This window comes from Hippoglossus stenolepis, chromosome 2 (genome assembly GCF_022539355.2).
Source record: "Hippoglossus stenolepis isolate QCI-W04-F060 chromosome 2, HSTE1.2, whole genome shotgun sequence".
In the NCBI taxonomy this organism is placed as follows: domain Eukaryota; kingdom Metazoa; phylum Chordata; class Actinopteri; order Pleuronectiformes; family Pleuronectidae; genus Hippoglossus; species Hippoglossus stenolepis.
Genome location: NC_061484.1, coordinates 10,424,507 through 10,442,927, shown reverse-complemented (window position 1 = coordinate 10,442,927; position 18,421 = coordinate 10,424,507). Strand labels below are relative to the sequence as shown.

At 40.2% G+C, this 18,421-nt stretch overlaps 4 protein-coding genes across 15 annotated transcripts; all 4 read right to left on the bottom strand.

Annotated features, from left to right (window-relative positions):
- Window positions 1-258: 258 nt before the first annotated feature.
- Window positions 259-5,275, bottom strand: LOC118115903 (CMRF35-like molecule 8). Its single transcript, XM_035167120.2, has 8 exons — window positions 4,967-5,275; window positions 4,814-4,870; window positions 3,343-3,663; window positions 2,886-3,200; window positions 2,283-2,378; window positions 2,045-2,137; window positions 1,788-1,831; window positions 259-1,698 (listed from the first exon to the last, which is right to left on the bottom strand). Exons 1-8 carry the CDS (start codon window positions 5,010-5,012, stop codon window positions 1,405-1,407), a joined length of 1,266 nt encoding a protein of 421 aa, XP_035023011.1. The 5' UTR covers window positions 5,013-5,275; the 3' UTR covers window positions 259-1,404.
- Window positions 5,276-5,512: 237 nt separating this feature from the next.
- LOC118124820 (CMRF35-like molecule 6) lies at window positions 5,513-8,419 on the bottom strand. Of its 2 annotated transcripts, none has more exons than XM_035182994.2 (5): window positions 8,254-8,419; window positions 7,401-7,703; window positions 7,012-7,161; window positions 6,821-6,928; window positions 5,513-5,874 (listed from the first exon to the last, which is right to left on the bottom strand). In XM_035182994.2, the coding sequence occupies exons 1-5, from the start codon at window positions 8,342-8,344 to the stop codon at window positions 5,663-5,665; spliced, it is 864 nt and encodes a 287-aa protein (XP_035038885.2). In that variant the 5' UTR covers window positions 8,345-8,419; the 3' UTR covers window positions 5,513-5,662. The 2 variants fall into 2 exon arrangements, with proteins under 2 accessions (XP_035038885.2, XP_035038892.2); XM_035183001.2 differs by having other exon boundaries at window positions 7,117-7,161; window positions 8,254-8,416.
- A 226-nt stretch (window positions 8,420-8,645) lies between these two features.
- On the bottom strand, window positions 8,646-10,922 carry LOC118124792. 6 transcript variants are annotated; one of them, XM_035182937.2, is made up of 6 exons: window positions 10,747-10,922; window positions 10,334-10,657; window positions 9,932-9,964; window positions 9,770-9,811; window positions 9,473-9,600; window positions 8,646-9,151 (listed from the first exon to the last, which is right to left on the bottom strand). In XM_035182937.2, the coding sequence occupies exons 1-6, from the start codon at window positions 10,811-10,813 to the stop codon at window positions 8,855-8,857; spliced, it is 891 nt and encodes a 296-aa protein (XP_035038828.2). In that variant the 5' UTR covers window positions 10,814-10,922; the 3' UTR covers window positions 8,646-8,854. The 6 variants fall into 6 exon arrangements, with proteins under 6 accessions (XP_035038828.2, XP_035038835.2, XP_035038854.2 ...); XM_035182944.2 differs by having other exon boundaries at window positions 9,932-9,961; XM_035182963.2 differs by lacking the exon at window positions 9,770-9,811.
- Window positions 10,923-12,177: 1,255 nt separating this feature from the next.
- LOC118124765 (CMRF35-like molecule 8) lies at window positions 12,178-14,709 on the bottom strand. 6 transcript variants are annotated; one of them, XM_047344631.1, is made up of 5 exons: window positions 14,554-14,709; window positions 13,701-14,003; window positions 13,351-13,461; window positions 13,022-13,164; window positions 12,178-12,668 (listed from the first exon to the last, which is right to left on the bottom strand). In XM_047344631.1, exons 1-5 carry the CDS (start codon window positions 14,642-14,644, stop codon window positions 12,231-12,233), a joined length of 1,086 nt encoding a protein of 361 aa, XP_047200587.1. In that variant the 5' UTR covers window positions 14,645-14,709; the 3' UTR covers window positions 12,178-12,230. The 6 variants fall into 6 exon arrangements, 5 of the variants coding, with proteins under 5 accessions (XP_047200587.1, XP_047200588.1, XP_047200589.1 ...); XM_047344632.1 differs by having other exon boundaries at window positions 13,022-13,131; XM_047344633.1 differs by having other exon boundaries at window positions 13,417-13,461.
- Window positions 14,710-18,421: the final 3,712 nt, after the last annotated feature.

The following is an 18,421-nucleotide window of genomic DNA, read 5'->3' as shown; positions in this document are numbered from 1 at the left end:
TTTTTTTGTATACAAAAGTAAATAAAGTTGACAATGCAGGGAAAATAGGTTAAACACATTTAAACCTGCTTCCTCCTCATGCTTTATACCTGAAACTTTAACAGTGAGCTTCAGTTGCAGATTATACTTCCTGTGTTTTGTATGTTTGACTGTTCCACGGACTTCTGGTTATATTTCATGGTATTTTATTATATTTGCAACTCATTGTAAAATATTCTATATAGAAATAAAGTTCAGTTACTTTCTAGACCAACTGTGTTTTGTTTCTTTTTTTTATTTCTGATTTTACACCAACAGCTCTCAACAATAAAACAGATTATTTAATTTTCACGGTGTACAATTACTGTTTTAAACTATTACAACAACAAGAATAAACACACAGAGAAAATGAGAAATAAGTGTGAAAAATAGTCACTATATAGCCAACCGCTGCACCGGTCACTGAATCAGCCACACGATGGCGCTGCAGAGCAAAAGAAGATGAACATGAAATAACTGACTTGATAAAATATACCCTGTATATAAACTGAACGTGCCACGATCAGCTGAGAATACTGAGGTCACAAACCTCAACATGCAAACTTTAAAACTTTAAAAGGAATGAAATCACATTTCTTCACTAAGAAGCTCATCTCAAATGCAAATTTCATTCATAAATACTGCTTAGGAATTTTCACAAACTGATCCTACGATATATTCAGATATAGTTATTTTTCAGTATCTCCAAAAATTTGAATATGGACAATTTAAAGTCTATTAACAACATTCAATTATTCTTTACACTAGATACCAATAAATCAGTAATGGGGGCAAATCAAGATCTATGTCTAAATGATAAATCATTAAAATACCCAGATAATATTAGAATTCTTTCACACAGGATAGATGCAGATCAATTATTAATAGCCTTTCATCCTATAAGTCACATGAGTTAAATCGAAAATGCAATATACTGTATGTCTATGAACCTTCATTATGATCTGTGCATGCATTAATCCGCTGACTCTGAGTCGATACAACCACAACCAGTAACTTTCTTCTTTGCTGTGGTAATTCCTGTGACCCTGTGGATAAAATGCTGCATATATGTTCTAACTGGAATGATTACCTAAGTTATAGTATGTGTAGTATCCTGTACAACATCTTTGTGCCTCCTTAAGTAAAGCTGAGTATTAATATACAACAAGCACATTTTTGCTGAGAGTGACAGACAGTGGAATTCTTGTAAATATTATATGCACACCACATATACAAAACTGTGCCAAATAGCATTGTCCATCACTCAAAAATGTAACCAAAGATGTATTCAAATTAAAGCTGCAGAATGTTTCTCCACACAAAATATGTAAATCCTCAACTGCATTTACCAATGCCAATATCTTAAACATTAAAACACTGACTTTATTAAAGTTCCTCAGGGTTTTTGACAGTAGAGTAGAGAGGAGGAAGATGGGTGCCACCCTGAGTCATTCTGACGGATGAGTATTCACAGTCCGAGGAAACATTTTGATCAGTGTCAGGATGTGGATTTCTGTCTGTGGAGATTGTGACAGCTTCCTGCTGGAAACTGACACTGGCATAGTGGAGCTGCTCTGCAGGACGGTTGACGAGGGCACAAACGGACAGAGTTGTATCTCCAGAGCTTGCCCCCTGGTTCCGCTCCTTTATCTCCTCATACACTCGATCATTGTGATTTTCCTTGGGAGGAGGAGGAGAGCGACAGATGTGACGGATGCAGGTTTTACATATACTGTGCAAAAGTGAAATAAACGTAGGTACATATGCACCTCTGAGTTTTGTCCAGCGTTTGTGCTCTGCATTGTTGACCCCCCTGCAGGATGTGCAAAGAAAAAATGTGCAAGTTAGGCTTTTCTTTATTAATTTCAAATATTAACGTGACTCCAAAATTACCCATAATTAACTTTACTTTGATAGGCTGCCAACAGGAGAATTCAAGACAAAACAAACAAATGAGCAAATGAAACGTTTGTGTGTATTTATGGGGTTTTAAATGTTAGTGTTCATGCTACTGTGCATTCCTCACCTTGTGTCCTGCAGAGTTTATGTATGAACACTGTCAGCACAATCCCAGCTGTCACCAACAACGCCAGAAACGCTACCGTAATGCCAATCCTGCCTGCAACCACGACACAACAGGAGACACAGGTTAAGGACACATGCAGGCAGCACAGGACATGTCAGAGAGTGTTTGTTTAGTAGAAGTGAGTGTATATGATGGTTTCTTGTTTTTTTCTTAGCAGGAATCAAAGTGATGAGGTCACCAGAGTCTGAAGTGTCATCATGGAGGGTTGTTGTAGAAGATGGTGCTGCTGTTGTCTGCTGAAGTCCTGATTTTTTGGTTTTGATGCGTCTTTCGTCTGTGGCCGGAGAGAAAAGAAGCCCCAAGATTAGAAGTGTGAAGGGCGACACACACACACACGCACACACGCACACACATACACACACACACACACAATGTCCTCACTTTCCCAGAATGGTCCCAACAAAAATATAAGTACAAATACACACCCACACACAATAACCCATTCTGTGCCACATATACATCTGTTGTAGTATTAAAATGCAGCTGGTGTTACCATGGTAACCACAGGTATCCTCGACTAAATCGGGACTGAAATATTTTCATTACAACTTAAATGTTGCATCTGGTCGACACCGAGCCGACGCTCTTTACTCTGTTAGAGTTTGTAATATAGGTCTATGTGAGCATGTTCAGTTTTTATCTGACAGAAAACTGAAAGAGTGAAAGAGTGAAAGTAGCTCCAGCACAAATATATTTCAATCAAATTATTTTACTCAATCTTTTGCGTATAGGTACAAAAATAATGTGTGTTACAGTGTTTCATGTTCCGCAGAGTACTCACCTATGGAAAGGTTGATTTTGGTGTAAGCAGCATTGTGCCATTTTCTGTCTGAGCCACACCAGTACGTTCCAGAGTCGGCTGTGCTCAGATTTTCAATGTTCACATTGAAGTACTTCAATCTTTGGTGGTCCCGTATAGAAAACCTGCCTTTAACCCTGTTTATTTCACCTTCTGTTGTCTGTATTAACTCCACACAGTTGAGAGGATCCTCCCCCTTGCACAGGTATTTTGTATTGTTCTCATGGGAGTCTGGGTAGGGACATTTAATTTTTGCAGCTTTACCGGTATGAGTCGCTGTTGGTGTTATATTCTTGTCTGAAAAAAAATCAAAATAAATACATTCACTTCTCTATACACTAAGTCATGTTTTTCTGAAGAAGTGGAGTTTTGTGTGGAAAAGATTGTGTTGTGTTGGTGAGTTTGGAAACAGGATGATTAAAATCAGATCAATACTTACTTACGATATGGAGATGGATCTGAGTTAAACATGTTGTGAAGTTGTCATTAACTGTTCTCTTAGCACAACGGTATCTTCCAGTATCCTCCTGCCTCGGCATGGATATCATCACAGTGTAGAAGCCCTGCTCTTTATTGTCCGTCAAAGAAAACCTGTCTTTCCTAGTCATAGGCGAAGTGTGCGTTGAAATCAAATCTGTCCCTTCAGAGTCTGGATTTTCTCGGTAGAAGTGTTTGACGGTGCTTTCTTCAGTTCGAAGGTACGTGCAGTTGATTCTAACAGAGTCTCCAAGTGCCGTGTGCCACACTGGTGCGTTGACACCTGCCAGAGAAATGTAGCGTGACTGGGTGGGAACAGAAGGCTGAACTTTTCACATACCCTCATACATGAATCTCATTGTCTTTACATTACAAAACCAGAACGTTTGAATATAACTAAAGCATATTCACACACACACTTCTATTTGATGCCACACACAACATGTCTTTCTTTCGGATGATTATTTTATTTCATATCCTCCATTCCTGTAAAGTCATGCATTCAAAGTCGATGTATCGAGAATGAAAAGCACTCGTTATACAGAATTATGGTGGCCGGTAAAAGAATTATTGTGTTAGTGGAATGAAGGTAAAGACATTGTTTAAGGTTAGGATTAAGTTAAGTTTAGGTTTAAATTAGGTCAGGATTAGGTTAAGAATAAGTTACATAAAGTATTTTTATAGTATATTTGAAGTATATTTTTCATGTTTTAATTTCATTATACTATTACTCTTAGTAGTTGTTGAAATGTATGAAAGAGTACATGCTCATTGAAGACATAAAAAACAATGTTCACCCTAAAACCTGGGGCCTCAGTGATTTGGGAAGGTTCATGGAGACCTGTAGTGTCTTTGGTAATCAAAGAAAAGCAATTCAGATGGTAACCTATGTGTGTCTGTATGTGTGTGTTTGATCACAAAATCCACAAATTACGGACTTATTCATATCTTGTGAGGCCCCGATTAATGCACGGAAGGACATGATGTTACGCTTCTCGAACAAAGCCCCGCCCAGTTCAAACTGAGACACACACACACAAACACACATAAACCCAAATGTGAAACTAATAAAATGGACAAAATGTGTTCACGTAGAACCTCATCACTCACAGTAGGAATCTATATCGAAGTATACGAAAGGATTTCAGGGCATTTCAATAAACATTATTAAATATCATTATGTATTAATAAGTATCATGGTACTGGTACTAATATTGGCATGTACTGGTACTATGTATCACAATTCAGATGAATACAAGTTTTTATGCAAAACTGTTGATTGCAAAGTCACTGTAGCTGTTAGATAAAGGCAGGAAATGGTACAGCTGTTTCCTCAGATGAGTAGAAGTATTATTGGAAATATTTCAACATATTTCCTCAGATATGTACTCAAGTAGTCATTTTATCTTTCATCACGTCTTTATTGTACTTACATGCCATGTTGTCTTCTTCTCCTTTACTTCCTGTCACAGACAGTTTACTCACAACGGCTGTCGAAAAAAAGGTATTTTATCACGACAGGTTTCAGCCAAAATACATCTCACACGCAACAGACACAAATACAAACAGTATATAGAGAATATTACCTGTCATTAAGCAAATGAAAAACTGAGGTGATATTCTCTTTGACATGGTCCAGGTTTTTCCAAATGTACTATAATTTGAATCTTAACTTTGTCAGATATTGAGTTCAATTTCTCGAAAGCCAAAATACTCTTCTCTGATCTTCCTGTTTTACTCTCTCTTCACTCTTCTGTGCTTAATAATTCAAAACATCTGCCTTTAGAAATGAGGATGTAAGTCTATTTGTGTTGAGTAAGGGTGTGACACAAACAGAAGGTTAGAGGAGGAAAACAGAAAAAAAGAGGTGGCTCTCGACCAATTAAATTCCAGTGTTCAAAAATGTAACCATGCACTGGTAACAATTTAACAAACGCTAACTCAGTAGGCTGTGTCAAACAAATGTCAAGTTTGAATGTAAGGCAGAAAAACAAAACAGGAAGTATGGTTTTCTGGTTTGTGTGTTTGTGTGTGTGTGTGTTTGTGTGCGTGCGTGTGTGTGTGTGTTTATTGTTGGTGTTTCATTTCTTCACCAATTCTTTGAAAAATACAAAATTGCACACACAAGAAAATCTCTATTATCTTTTATTTTATTGTGGTTAAATTAAAAAACATTTCTAAATATTTTTGTCTCCTTGTCACAATATATATCTCTGCAAGCGGTGGGTATTTACAGCACGTATTGTTACTGCACATGACTGTGAACATATTCAGAACTGAGTTTAGAGGTTACAATACAAGTCTGATTCATCCGTTGGGATGTGTGTGATGGTGGAGTATGTGACCTCTGCAGGGCGATGTGTGACACCTCTGCAGTCGGCGTGCGTGTTGAAGTTCACAGTGGAGTAGAACAAGTCATCTGATTGGTCCCTGCTGCTGTGGCCGTTTCCACTCTGACTGGACGGCGATGCATACTCCGTGTTCTGGTGCTTTCCTGTGTGGAGAGGGATGATACATTGACAAAGTTTTAAATGCCTGCGAAGTAAAAACTGTATTACTCCCTTTGACTTACTGAAAAATAGTTAATATTTATACTGGCATAATTCTACAATAAAAGCAGCAAATAACCAAAATAAAGAAGAATACATTGCCATCTATTTAATGTCATCTTTTCTTATGCATTATGCCCTTTACCAATATTCTGTCAATTGTATTTATTTTGCCCAGAAATAACAGCATTTTCAAGAGGGTTGTACCCATGCAGACGAAGGGAGAACATGCAAACTATGAAGACCCAAGTCAAGCTGGAATTCAAACAGCTCCACCATGCCGCCCCAACCCTAGGTAAATGAGGATGAAGGCTTTTATTTGACTTTGTGTTCACTCCAATAAGGGTCAAAGTATTGATCTGAAAATGAAAATGCTGTATGAGACTTGTATTTCTTCTTAATGAGCAGAAAATAAAATAAATGGTTGGATGTAGCCTTAAAATATGTTTACCTATGACCTACTAGCTTGGGTCTGTGCCAGGACCTGAGTCTGGTGAGTTTCATTCTCAACGCTGATTGGCTTTCACGACATGGCATCACATTCATTTTTTGCTGAAGTTCAAATGCAAAAGTCTTTGTGTATTTCGCTTCTTTGCATTGACTTTGTCTCATCACATGAAAACTTCCTTTTTGCGTTTAGTGTGAATGCAGCAGCATTACACATCCCCGAGTGGTTTTTGTGATGGTTGCCAGGGTGCTTCTACGTGGTTGCTATGGCTCTCTGACACAGAGCGTCATGAGGTGGCCGGCAGGTGCTTGTAATAGTGTTCAGGCCTGGGTGTTCCCAGATCACTGCTGTTGTGTATCATTTGGTCGTTGTGGTGATTCTGGGCGTAATGTGAAACTGCCATCATATGATATAAACACTGTTCAATGAGTTTGTTTTTTCACCAGAGGTTGTGCTGATTTCTTTGTTTCGATGTTTGAAGAATATCAGCAGCACCACCGCCAGAGCCAGCACAACCCCCCCGAGGCCTGCTCCGATGTACACCAGCTTCCCTGGAGAAAAGAGACAACATCATATCTCAGTGAAGATACATCACTCAGGACTCTGTCTCTCACACACAAGTATATCTACACACCTCCAGACTCTGACTTATTAGGATGTGCTGCATTTGTAGTAAATGCAGGATGTGCTGCATTTGTAGTAAATGCAGGAAGTGTTGCATTTGTAGTAAGTGCTTCACCTATAGTTGATTGTGAAAAGTCCTCTTCAGGGTCCTGTGTTTTTCCTGAAGAAAGAAAGAGAAACAGACAGAGTGATGTTTATTTTGTTCCTTGTCTCGTTTCTGTTACAGCCTCTCACTTCTTTCCTGTTGCGAAAAAGAGAAGATCAGTTTGAAACAGACGCTTTTGTGAAATGTCGATCACGTTTTGGTGAAAAGGAAATGGAATAAAGGTTAAAGTGATAAAGTGAAGACGAATGACGACGTCATAAAAACAGTTCCTGTACAGCGGGGACTCAACTCACCCTTTACGACCGTGAGGACGACTTCTTTGTACGTGTCCTTAACAGCTCTCTCTATTCCACACCAGTATTTTCCTGCGTCGCCCTCTGTCAGACGAGAGATGGTCACGTTGAACGTGCTTCCTTCATCTTTGATACTGTATCTGCCTCTACTGATTTGGCTGCTTCTTATTAGGACGTCTTCATCCTCACAAGGGTCCTTGCAGAAATATTTGATGTTGTCAGATGCATAAGCGTGAGAGCATTGAATTGTGACGTCTCCCCCCAGCTCTCCTTCTACAGATATAGCTTCAGTCTTCCAGAATCCTGCACAAGACACAGAGACAGCAACAAAAGTCACATCTCCATTCAGCCTTCAACAACTATTTTCTATAAACCCTCATGTCAATAGATTCACTCCTGTAAAGCAGTGGTCCCCATTAACGTTCCCTATGTGGAAGTTGTTGGCAGTTCATTCTTTCATTTGAGTATTTCTAGAAGCCCTTATAGAAACGTATATGCAGCATTTCACAAAAAAGCAAAAGTCTGAAAAAATAACCTGAATTTGATGTTATATATTTTATACTTTTTAACCCTGACATTGTTTTTGTGGTTAGGAAAAGCTGATTTCAAGGTGCACCCACTGAGTTATCTAAACAGCTCTCAACAGCAACTACAAATCTCCAAATCTCCTCCCAGCTTCGTCAAAACCCTTTAAAAGCCAACAGAGTTCACAGTTGAGGCTGAAACTCAACAGCAAGGCAACAGAAAGTGTTGCTTTAAGAATTAGGAATGTGACAATGAAAGGTTGTGAGTGTGTTCGCTGAAACAAAGACACAGAACACAAACTCAAATGAGTCAATCTCAGGGAACTTACCTCCCACAAGAATCAGAATGAGGAAAACCTTGTCCATGCTGCTCATACGTCTTTGTCCCTTTTCCTTTTCTGATCTCAACGCTGGTTTCATGTCTTTGTAACTGTCCCCAAATTAATGACAACTCTGTGTTTCCTCTTTCCTCTTGCACTTCCTGTGTTTCAGTAGCTTCCTCTGTTTTAACCTCACTCTGAAACCACTTAGAACATGTGAGAAGCAACGCAGCATCCCTCCCAACTGGGAATGTTATAGGACAGTGAATAACACCTTCATGTATTATAATTTGGTTTATTTGGGTACAATGTATCTCATATCTCATTTTCCCTTCTCTGTGTCATTCACAATGACACTTTTTCATTTAGGAATAACAAAACACAACATTACAACTCCTGGATTATTGATTTAGGAATTTATTATAGTTTATGAACAGTATAGGTTCATTCAAAACGTATAAAACATGTGTGTTTTGGCCACAAATCATATTATTATTAATACTCTATCAGCACCAAGGTATCTCAGAACGTAGAAAGTTATATCTGACGATTTAAGGTGCTGTCTAAAGTTTTAGAAACAAGACCCAAGTTGGAAATAAACTGAGTGGTATCAACAGTTCATCTGCATGGGTCCATCTTTAGGACCACAGAGCCTGTGATAAACATGATCCTCCAACTGGCTGAGATCCAGATGTTGGTACTGGCAGACGTGGCCTCGTACATCCACTTCAGCATATTCGCCGAGAGTGACAGCGGATTCCCGGTGCTTTGACGTGAAGTGGGGGCAGAGGTCAGGAGGTGGCGGCGGTGGAGCTGAGGGAGCAGCACAGTCCGAAGGTGAACAGGTGCAGCGGGGTTCAGGTTCAGTTCCCTCACCAGGCGTCATTGTCTCATAGTCCGCTGATGTCTGTGAAGGGAACAGAAACAAAAACCACTAAAAATACTTTCACATGCACTGTGTAGACAGATATGAACACAAATGACCGAATCCACTGGACTGCACCAAATGAACAGCTCCTCATCTCTAAGTCTGTGTGATGTCTGATTGAGCCCATGTGGGAATAGACTGAGGAATTATCTGAGGAGTTCAGCGTGTTGATGATGTCATACAACTGGTGCAAAACTGGGAGAAACATCAGAGACTGAAGGAGAAGAGCCGTCCCTGAGAGGTAGTTCAGTCTGGATCTCACTGCTAACATGGCTGCAGACGTTTCCGTCACAGACTGACCTCTCTGTTCTGGCGTGGGCCTGATCTCTGGTGTTTAACAGCGCACAGGAGACACAGTGTGAACAGACACACAAACAGTATGGCTGCCACACACATCGCTGCAGTCAGGAACAGTGACATGTTGAGCTCTGCAGGAAAGAACGACATGTACAATTACCTCCAAGAAGATTTACACATTAGATCTGAATAATATAAATGCAAATGGCACACACACACACACACACACACACACACACACACACACACACACACACACACACACACACACACACACACACACACATATAAATCACTCACTGTCCACTTTGACGTCTGTTTGTATTGTGGATACTTCATTTACTAAGAAGTGCAAAGTCAAAATAAATTATGGATGTTTTTTATTTATTTATGATTTGTATTTATACACACACAAATACATTAGAGACACACATGGAGATGTGCTGCTCAGATCTTACTCACTGTGATGAGTCAGATTGTTTGGAGACTTTGCTGCTGCATGAAAAGGCCGTGAAAAATATGAGTTAATTCACAGAAACTTGCAACTTGTGCTGTTGTGATAACCTGAAACAAACAAGCTTCATATACTCACATTTTCACAGGAATAGAAAGTTCAAAAAAGAGGAACATGACCCTGACTTAGTTCTAATTTACAGTATGAATAGCCTTACATTTATACCCTGCAGGTTGACAGATCAAGACATCCACCTATCTATCTATCTATCTATCTATCTATCTATCTATCTATCTATCTATCTATCTATCTATCTATCTATCAATCTATCTATCTATCTATCTATCTATCTATCTATCTATCTATCTATCTATCTATCTATCTATCTATCTATCTACACATGACTTTACCTCGAGAGACGTTCAGGTGTATGATACTGATATGATCCGGTTGTAAGCTGACGTCCACCCCACACCAGTATGTCCCACCGTCCTCTGGGACCAGTCTGTCCACTTGGACCAGGAAGAAGGCTGCAGTGGTGTTGTCGTACAGGGAGAAGCGTCCCTTTGTTTCCCACTGGTTGTGTCTATCTGTGCGTATCAGGTGATTGTCATTGTCGTCCTCACGGCAGAGATACTTGGCGTTGCCCTGCCAGCTCTGTGGGTATTCACATGTGAAGTTGAACGTCTGACCCTCCACACCGGTCACGGCTGTGGTTCTGACACTGATCAGAGCTGTCACAATGATAAACTCTGTTAGGTGTGAAGGTTTCTTTTGGTCACAGCAGCTTAAAAAGTCCTAATGCATCGAGGAATCATCTTACCTGGGATTTGTGATGCTGTGATGATGACAGTCATAGTTGTTCTCCATGAGATCCCGGCCGCTCCCATCACTCCCAGTTTACCTACAGCTCACACTGTCACACTCTCTGCTGCTGTTGTGTTCAGTCAGGTGCTTTTCATGCCTCTTCCTCTTTTACAAACCTGTCCACACATCCCACTCAACCTATGAAAGTGAAATGATGAACTTATTGTAACTCGTGTGACTCAAACAAAGACCATATGTGTGTCCTCATGAACTATATCCTACACCAGCACATCCTGGATTCAGTTCAGAGGATAATGCAGGTTTAGTTTGCTGCATCCTGCAAGGCCGTCACATCTTCTACTTTAATTCATCACGGTAAAATAGAGCTTTTCTAGTCTTGATGATGACTCAAAGTTTTTTATCATATAGTTTGTGGTTCGTTTGTGTAAATCCCTTTCTCTATCACACACAGGGACAGCCGAGGTGGACACTTGGGTACCAGGAATGGGGGAGACTGGGATCAAACCACTAGCCTTTGTGGTTAGTGGACGACCCGCTCTACCTTCTGAGCCACAGCAGCTGCAGCTGTGACAAGGATCAATACAAGCCAAAGGAATTTTTCAGAACGTGCCAGTTCAATGTATTTTACCACTGACCTGCCAAGAATAAAAAGAGAAAATATAGAAATGTATTTAAAATGTACTCAATTGACACTGGTCACTAAAATTACTCATCTGTATCAATTCCATTTGAAAATGTGTTTGGCAAGTCTGTCATTAGTCATGTTAATTAATCCATTTCACCAGTGCACAACAAAATATACTTCGTTATAAAGATGTAACTGTCATTGTTTGTCTTAACGTGCATTAATAATATCTGATCTGTAGAACAACAGATTAACATCCACCGATTGGAACTTGATTTAATATGAATCTGATAAGATAACAGGTGTCTGCTGTAGAGGACTGGATCAGGAAGCTTTGTTCATTTCATCACTTCTTGCCTCTTCTTTCATTACCCTATTGAAACAGGGTTTCATTGCTGGGATCCATTTCCCACCTCTCTTCTAGATCTCACTGTCCCATTTTAAACACAAGACAACAGGTTTCATTGTCATGTGGAAATGTGAAATCTTTATTTGGTGTCTTTATTCATTTGACAGCTTGGAGTCACTAAATTCTGAACTTTGAACATATACGTATCAGCCAAAAACTCAGGCTCAATTATAGTTTATTGTATTTTTGTAATTGATGAATTCATTACATTTATTTCATGCACAGATGGCATCACATACATATGAAGAGCATGATACAGAAAATAACAACACAACAAAATAAGCAGTGAGCAAAAAAAGTGAGTTAAGCCATATTACATACCATCAACACAACACACAGACCATGTAGTTTTACATGTGTAGAAGCAGAGTGAGTCGTGCAGAGTTCAGCCGCATAAAAACTCCATAACAACACACAAAACTCACAACTCTGAGATGAACTCAGGCTATTCAGACAAATCCAAGCCAAACCAAAGAGAGCAGGGCCTAGATTCAGTGGAATCACTGCAGGTTCTGTAGTAAACAACTGACACAGTGCTCAAACAGCTGTCTGTCGCTTTGATCAGAGCATTCCTCAGTGCTGCAGGTGCATCTGTGTGTTTTCTGAGACAGCCATCTCCTGCTCTTTCTGATATCATGGCTGGTATACATATGCTGCAGATCTCTGAAGTGGTGCTGAGGACATTTGCAGCTGAATGTCTTGACTCTGTAGCACCTCTGGAGCAGCAGATGGTTTCACTGATATGAGGTGGTGCGCTGTATTCAACCTCTGTGTACACAGAGGTTGAAGGATCCTGGTTTGGGCGGTGAGCACCAGAGTTCTTCTCAGATAATCTTATCATCGACCGCACTTCTTTTGCAATGTCATCGTTCTCACTGTCTAACTGTGGAAAAGTGAAAAGAGAAAAATCTGCATGTCATTGTGTGTTTGACTGTGCACAGTCCTGAATGAAAATAAAATAGAAAGAAATAAGACAGGTGACTATCTCCCTGTCTAAATCTCTTTAAGATAATGAACAAGTGTATTTCCTACTCTATGCATTAAACATAAAGAACCATGTGGTGAGAGTGACTTTGGAAAACCCCTCCACATATGTTGACCTCGGAAACTATGAGAAGAACCTGTCGTTTTCTGCTTAGTTTAATTTGCTGTCACCATTATCATCATGCGTCTCTATAGGGAGAAGGTTGTTAGGCCGTGAGGAGACTGACGTGTTATCACCTCTCTGTCTCATACCTCTCCTTCCTCTGCACTGACGTCGTCTCTGCGTTTCCTGAACCTCGTTACCAGCAGCAGTGACACACTGAGCGTGGCGACGCTCCCAACAGTAGCGTACAGCACGGTGTCTGGCCAAAGGCGAAAATAAGTGTAGTTTGAGTCTGTAAGACATGATCCAGTATTGTTTCATTCAAATTCTGTTATTAATTATGTAATATTAACATTAATAATAATATTTTCTCGCCGCTTGTTTTTTGCATTGTATGGCCAGTGGTGTCCATTCCAGATGTGAGTTGTGTTGATTTGGAAACATTCTGATTTGGAAATATTCAGATTTGTCCACGTACCAGAAATGTCAGGTGTGACAGTTGTAGTAAATGCAGGACGTGCTGCATTTGTAGTAAATGCTTCACCTATAGTTGATTGTGAAAAGTCCTCTTCAGGGTCCTGTGTTTTTCCTGAAGAAAGAAAGAGAAACAGACAGAGTGATGTTTATTTTGTTCCTTGTCTCGTTTCGGTTACAGCCTCTCACTTCTTTCCTGTTGCGAAAAAGAGAAGATCAGTTTGAAACAGACGCTTTTGTAAAATGTCGATCACATTTTGGTGAAAAGGAAATGAAATAAAGGTTAAAGTGATAAAGTGAAGACGAATGACGACGTCATAAAAGCAGTTCCTTTACAGCGGGGACTCAACTCACCCTTTACGACCATGAGGACGACTTCTTTGTACGTGTCCTTAACAACTCTCTCTATTCCACACCAGTAGGTTCCTGCGTCGCCCTCTGTCAGACGAGAGATGGTCACGTTGAACGTGCTTCCTTCATCTATGATACTGTATTTGCCTGGAATGATTTTGCTGCTTGTTATTAGGACGTCTTCATCCTTACAAGGGTCCTTGCAGAAATATTTGATGTTGTCAGATGCTAAAGCGTGAGAGCATTGAATTGTGACGTCTCCCCCCAGCTCTCCTTTTACAGATATAGCTTCAGTCTTCCAGAATCCTGCACAAGACACAGAGACAGCAACAAAAGTCACATCTCCATTCAGCCTTCAACAACTATTTTCTATAAACCCTCATGTCAATAGATTCACTCCTGTAAAGCAGTGGTCCCCATTAACGTTCCCTATGTGGAAGTTGTTGGCAGTTCATTCTTTCATTTGAGTATTTCTAGAAGCCCTTATAGAAACATATATGCAGCATTTCACAAAAAAGCAAAAGTCTGAAAAAATAACCTGAAATATATTTTATATATTTTATACTTTTTAACCCTGACATTGTTTTTGTGGTTAGGAAAAGCTGATTTCCAGGTGCACCCACTGAGTTATCTAAACAGCTCTCAACAGCAACTACAAATCTCCAAATCTCCTCCCAGCTTCGTCAAAACCCTTTAAAAGCCAACAGAGTTCACAGTTGAGGCTGAAACTCAACAGCAAGGCAATAGAAAGTGTTGCTTTAAGAATTAGGAATGTGACAATGAAAGGTTGTGAGTGTGTTCGCTGAAACAAAGACACAGAACACAAACTCAATTGAGTCAATCTCAGGGAACTTACCTCCCACAAGAATCAGAATGAGGAAAACCTTGTCCATGCTGCTCATACGTCTTTGTCCCTTTTCCTTTTCCGATCTCAACGCTGGTTTCATGTCTTTGTAACTGTCCCCATATTAATGACAACTCTGTGTTTCCTCTTGCACTTCTTGTGTTTCAGTAGCTTCCTCTGTTTTAACCTCACTCTGAAACCACTTAGAACATGTGAGAAGCAACGCAGCATCCCTCCCATCTCCCACCTGTCTCACTGGGAATGTTATAGGACAGTGAATAACACCTTCATATATTATAATTTGGTTAATTTGGGTACAATGTATCTCATATCTCATTTTCCCTTCTCTGTGTCATACAAAATGACTCTTTTTCATCTAGAAATAACAAAACACAATATTACAACTCCTGAATTGTTGAATTTGGAATTTTTATAGTTTACGAACAGCATAGGTTCATTCAAAACGTATAAAACGTGTGTGTTTTGGCCACATATCATATTATTATTAATACTCTATTAGCACCAAGATATCTCAGAAAGTAGAAAGTTATAATTGAGGATTTAAGGTGCTGTCTAAAGTTTTAGAAACAAGACCCAACTTGTAAACTAGGGCTACGTTGTAGCACTGAACGGGCCCGAGCACACGCAACTCGGGACATGTTGGTGGAGAGAGCAATCGGCGACCGGGCACATGGCTCCGCGTTGCATGCGTTTTGCGCACTGCGGGATGGATAAATGTTCACTTCCTGCGTCTGTCACGAGACGTCGATCCCTGCCTTCCACGCTATCAATTGCAGATCACACGGTGGAAATTTTATGTAAATCGAATGATAGTTGTAAAACGAGGCCTACTTCCTGTTGCCAGTAGGTGGCGCCATCACTATTATTACATACAGACTAATAGAGCTGTTCAAGTAGGGGCTCTGATGTAGCGTGAGCAATTTTGTGTCAATTGGACAATGTTACAACAACTTAATTTTCACACTGATCAGTAGGTGGCGCTATGACCCTGCACTAATATTAATATATGGAGCTGTTCAGGTCAGGATTGTGATCATAGGTCTGAATTTTGGGGCCGGTTGGATAATGCAGAGTTGATTTACAAAGTACTTCCTTTTTCATGGCTAATCAGTAGGTGGCGCTATGACACTGAGGAAATATTGACACATAGAGCTGTTCAAGCTTGGTCTCTGATCATGAGACAGACGTTTGGTGGCGATAGGACAATGCACAGTGGAGTTATGACAACATCGTCTTCTTTGGCGAAGGATGAACCTTCAACAATTCTGACCGTGATCCTATGACTTGTCTCAGCTCATTTGAGCAGTATATTGTAAAGCAGCCAGGAGCAGTTCATCAAAGTATAAAACATGTCACTTCCTGTAGCCAGCAGGTGGCGCTGTAATGATAAGTCAATATTGACACATGGATCTGATCAGGGCTGGACTGTCAATGTGTGAATGAGGTTTGAGGCTGATAGAACAATGCACAGAGGAGTTATTAATAAATCCCTATTTTTTGCGAATCATCACAATTTCACGCCACCCCACGGTCACACCGTGTGACGTACACTTTAAAAATTCTCATTTTACTCTTAAATCATGAACTAAAGTTATCTCTCAACATGAATTGATAAACATCAGTAAGTTAAATTTAGTTTCCAACATATAAACAATGTGTGAACGAGCTCTTCAGCCCTGGGGAAGAAGATTTGTGCCTTGGGCAAACCATGGTCTTACACTGCCCTCTAGTGACTAATATTGCAGGTGCAGCTCAATCATCTTGATTTGACTCATCAAACTTTAATGCCACGCCACGATCAGACTGTGACAAAATTCGCGGTACGTTATATCTCTATCTTGTTGAGATGACTCTCAACGAATTTGAAGTTGATCTGATGAAAGCCCTACGACAAGTTCGTCAAAGTAAAAATGTCTAAAACGGTCAAAATGGCCACTAAAGCCAAAATGGCGGGCTTCCTGTTTGGTCAAGCATATCTATCCAAGAGACTTTTTTGTTTGTTATGAAAAGACACATGGCCCTAACGATTTTTGTACATGTTGGCCAATCGTGGTGCCGGGGCTGCACTTTAGGGTGTTTAGGGCGGTGTTTAGCCATTTTGCCACGCCCATTTCAAATTACTCCAGAATTCAAAAATATCCGTGGTTCTTGAATTTCCTGCAAAGTTTCATTATTTTTCTAGCATGTCTAGGCCCTGAAAAAGCCCCCTAAAGGGAAATAATAATAAGAAAAATCCTTCGTACTTCAATAGGGCCTCCCACCAACGGTGCTCGGGCCCTAATAAACTGAGTGGTATCAACAGTTCATCTGCATGGGTCCATCTTTGGGACCACAGAGCCTGTGATAAACATGATCCTCCAACTGGCTGAGATCCAGATGTTGGTACTGGCAGACGTGGCCTCGTACATCCACTTCAGCATATTCGCCGAGAGTGACAGTGGATTCCCGGTGCTTTGATGTGAAGTGGGGGCAGAGGTCAGGAGGTGGCGGCGGTGGAGCTGAGGGAGCAGCACAGTCCGAAGGTGAACAGGTGCAGCGGGGTTCAGGTTCAGTTCCCTCACCAGGCGTCATTGTCTCATAGTCCGCTGATGTCTGTGAAGGGAACAGAAACAAAAACCACTAAAAATACTTTCACATGCACTGTGTAGACAGATATGAACACAAATGACCGAATCCACTGGACTGCACCAAATGAACAGCTCCTCATCTCTAAGTCTGTGTGATGTCTGATTGAGCCCATGTGGGAATAGACTGAGGAATTCTCTGAGGAGTTCAGCGTGTTGATGATGTCATACAACTGGTGCAAAACTGGGAGAACCATCAGAACCTGAAGGAGAAGAGCCGTCCCTGAGAGGTAGTTCAGTCTGGATCTCACTGCTAACATGGCTGCAGACGTTTCCGTCACAGACTGACCTCTCTGTTCTGGCGTGGGCCTGATCTCTGGTGTTTAACAGCGCACAGGAGACACAGTGTGAACAGACACACAAACAGTATGGCTGCCACACACATCGCTGCAGTCAGGAACAGTGACATGTTGAGCTCTGCAGGAAAGAACGACATGTACAATTACCTCCAAGAAGATTTACACACATTAGATCTGAATAATATAAATGCAAATGGCACACACACACACACACACACACACACACACACACACACACACACACACACACACACACACAAATATAAATCACTCACTGTCCACTTTGACGTCTGTGGGTATTGTGGATACTTAATTTATTAAGAAGTGCAAAGACAAAATAAAGTATTTATGTTTTTTATTTATTTATGATTTGTATTAATACACACACAAATACATTAGAGACACACATGGAGATGTGCTGCTCAGATCTCACTCAGTGTGATGAGTCAGATTGTTTGGAGGCTTTGCTGCTGCATGAAAAGGCCGTGAAAAATATGAGTTAATTCACAGAAACTTGCAACTTGTGCTGTTGTGATAACCTGAAACAAACAAGCTTCATATACTCACATTTTCACAGGAATAGAAAGTTCAAAAAAGAGGAACATGACCCTGACTTAGTTCTAATTTACAGTATGAATAGCCTTACATTTATACCCTGCAGGTTGACAGATCAAGACATCCACCTATCTATCTATCTATCTATCTATCTATCTATCTATCTATCTATCTATCTATCTATCTATCTATCTATCTATCTATCTATCTATCTATCTATCTATCTATCTATCTATCTATCTATCTATCTATCTATCTATCTATCTATCTATCTATCTATCTATCTATCTACCAATTAAATTCCATTGTTCAAAAATGTAACCATGCACTGGTAACAATTTAACAAACGTTAACTCAGTAGGCTATGTGTCAAACAAATGT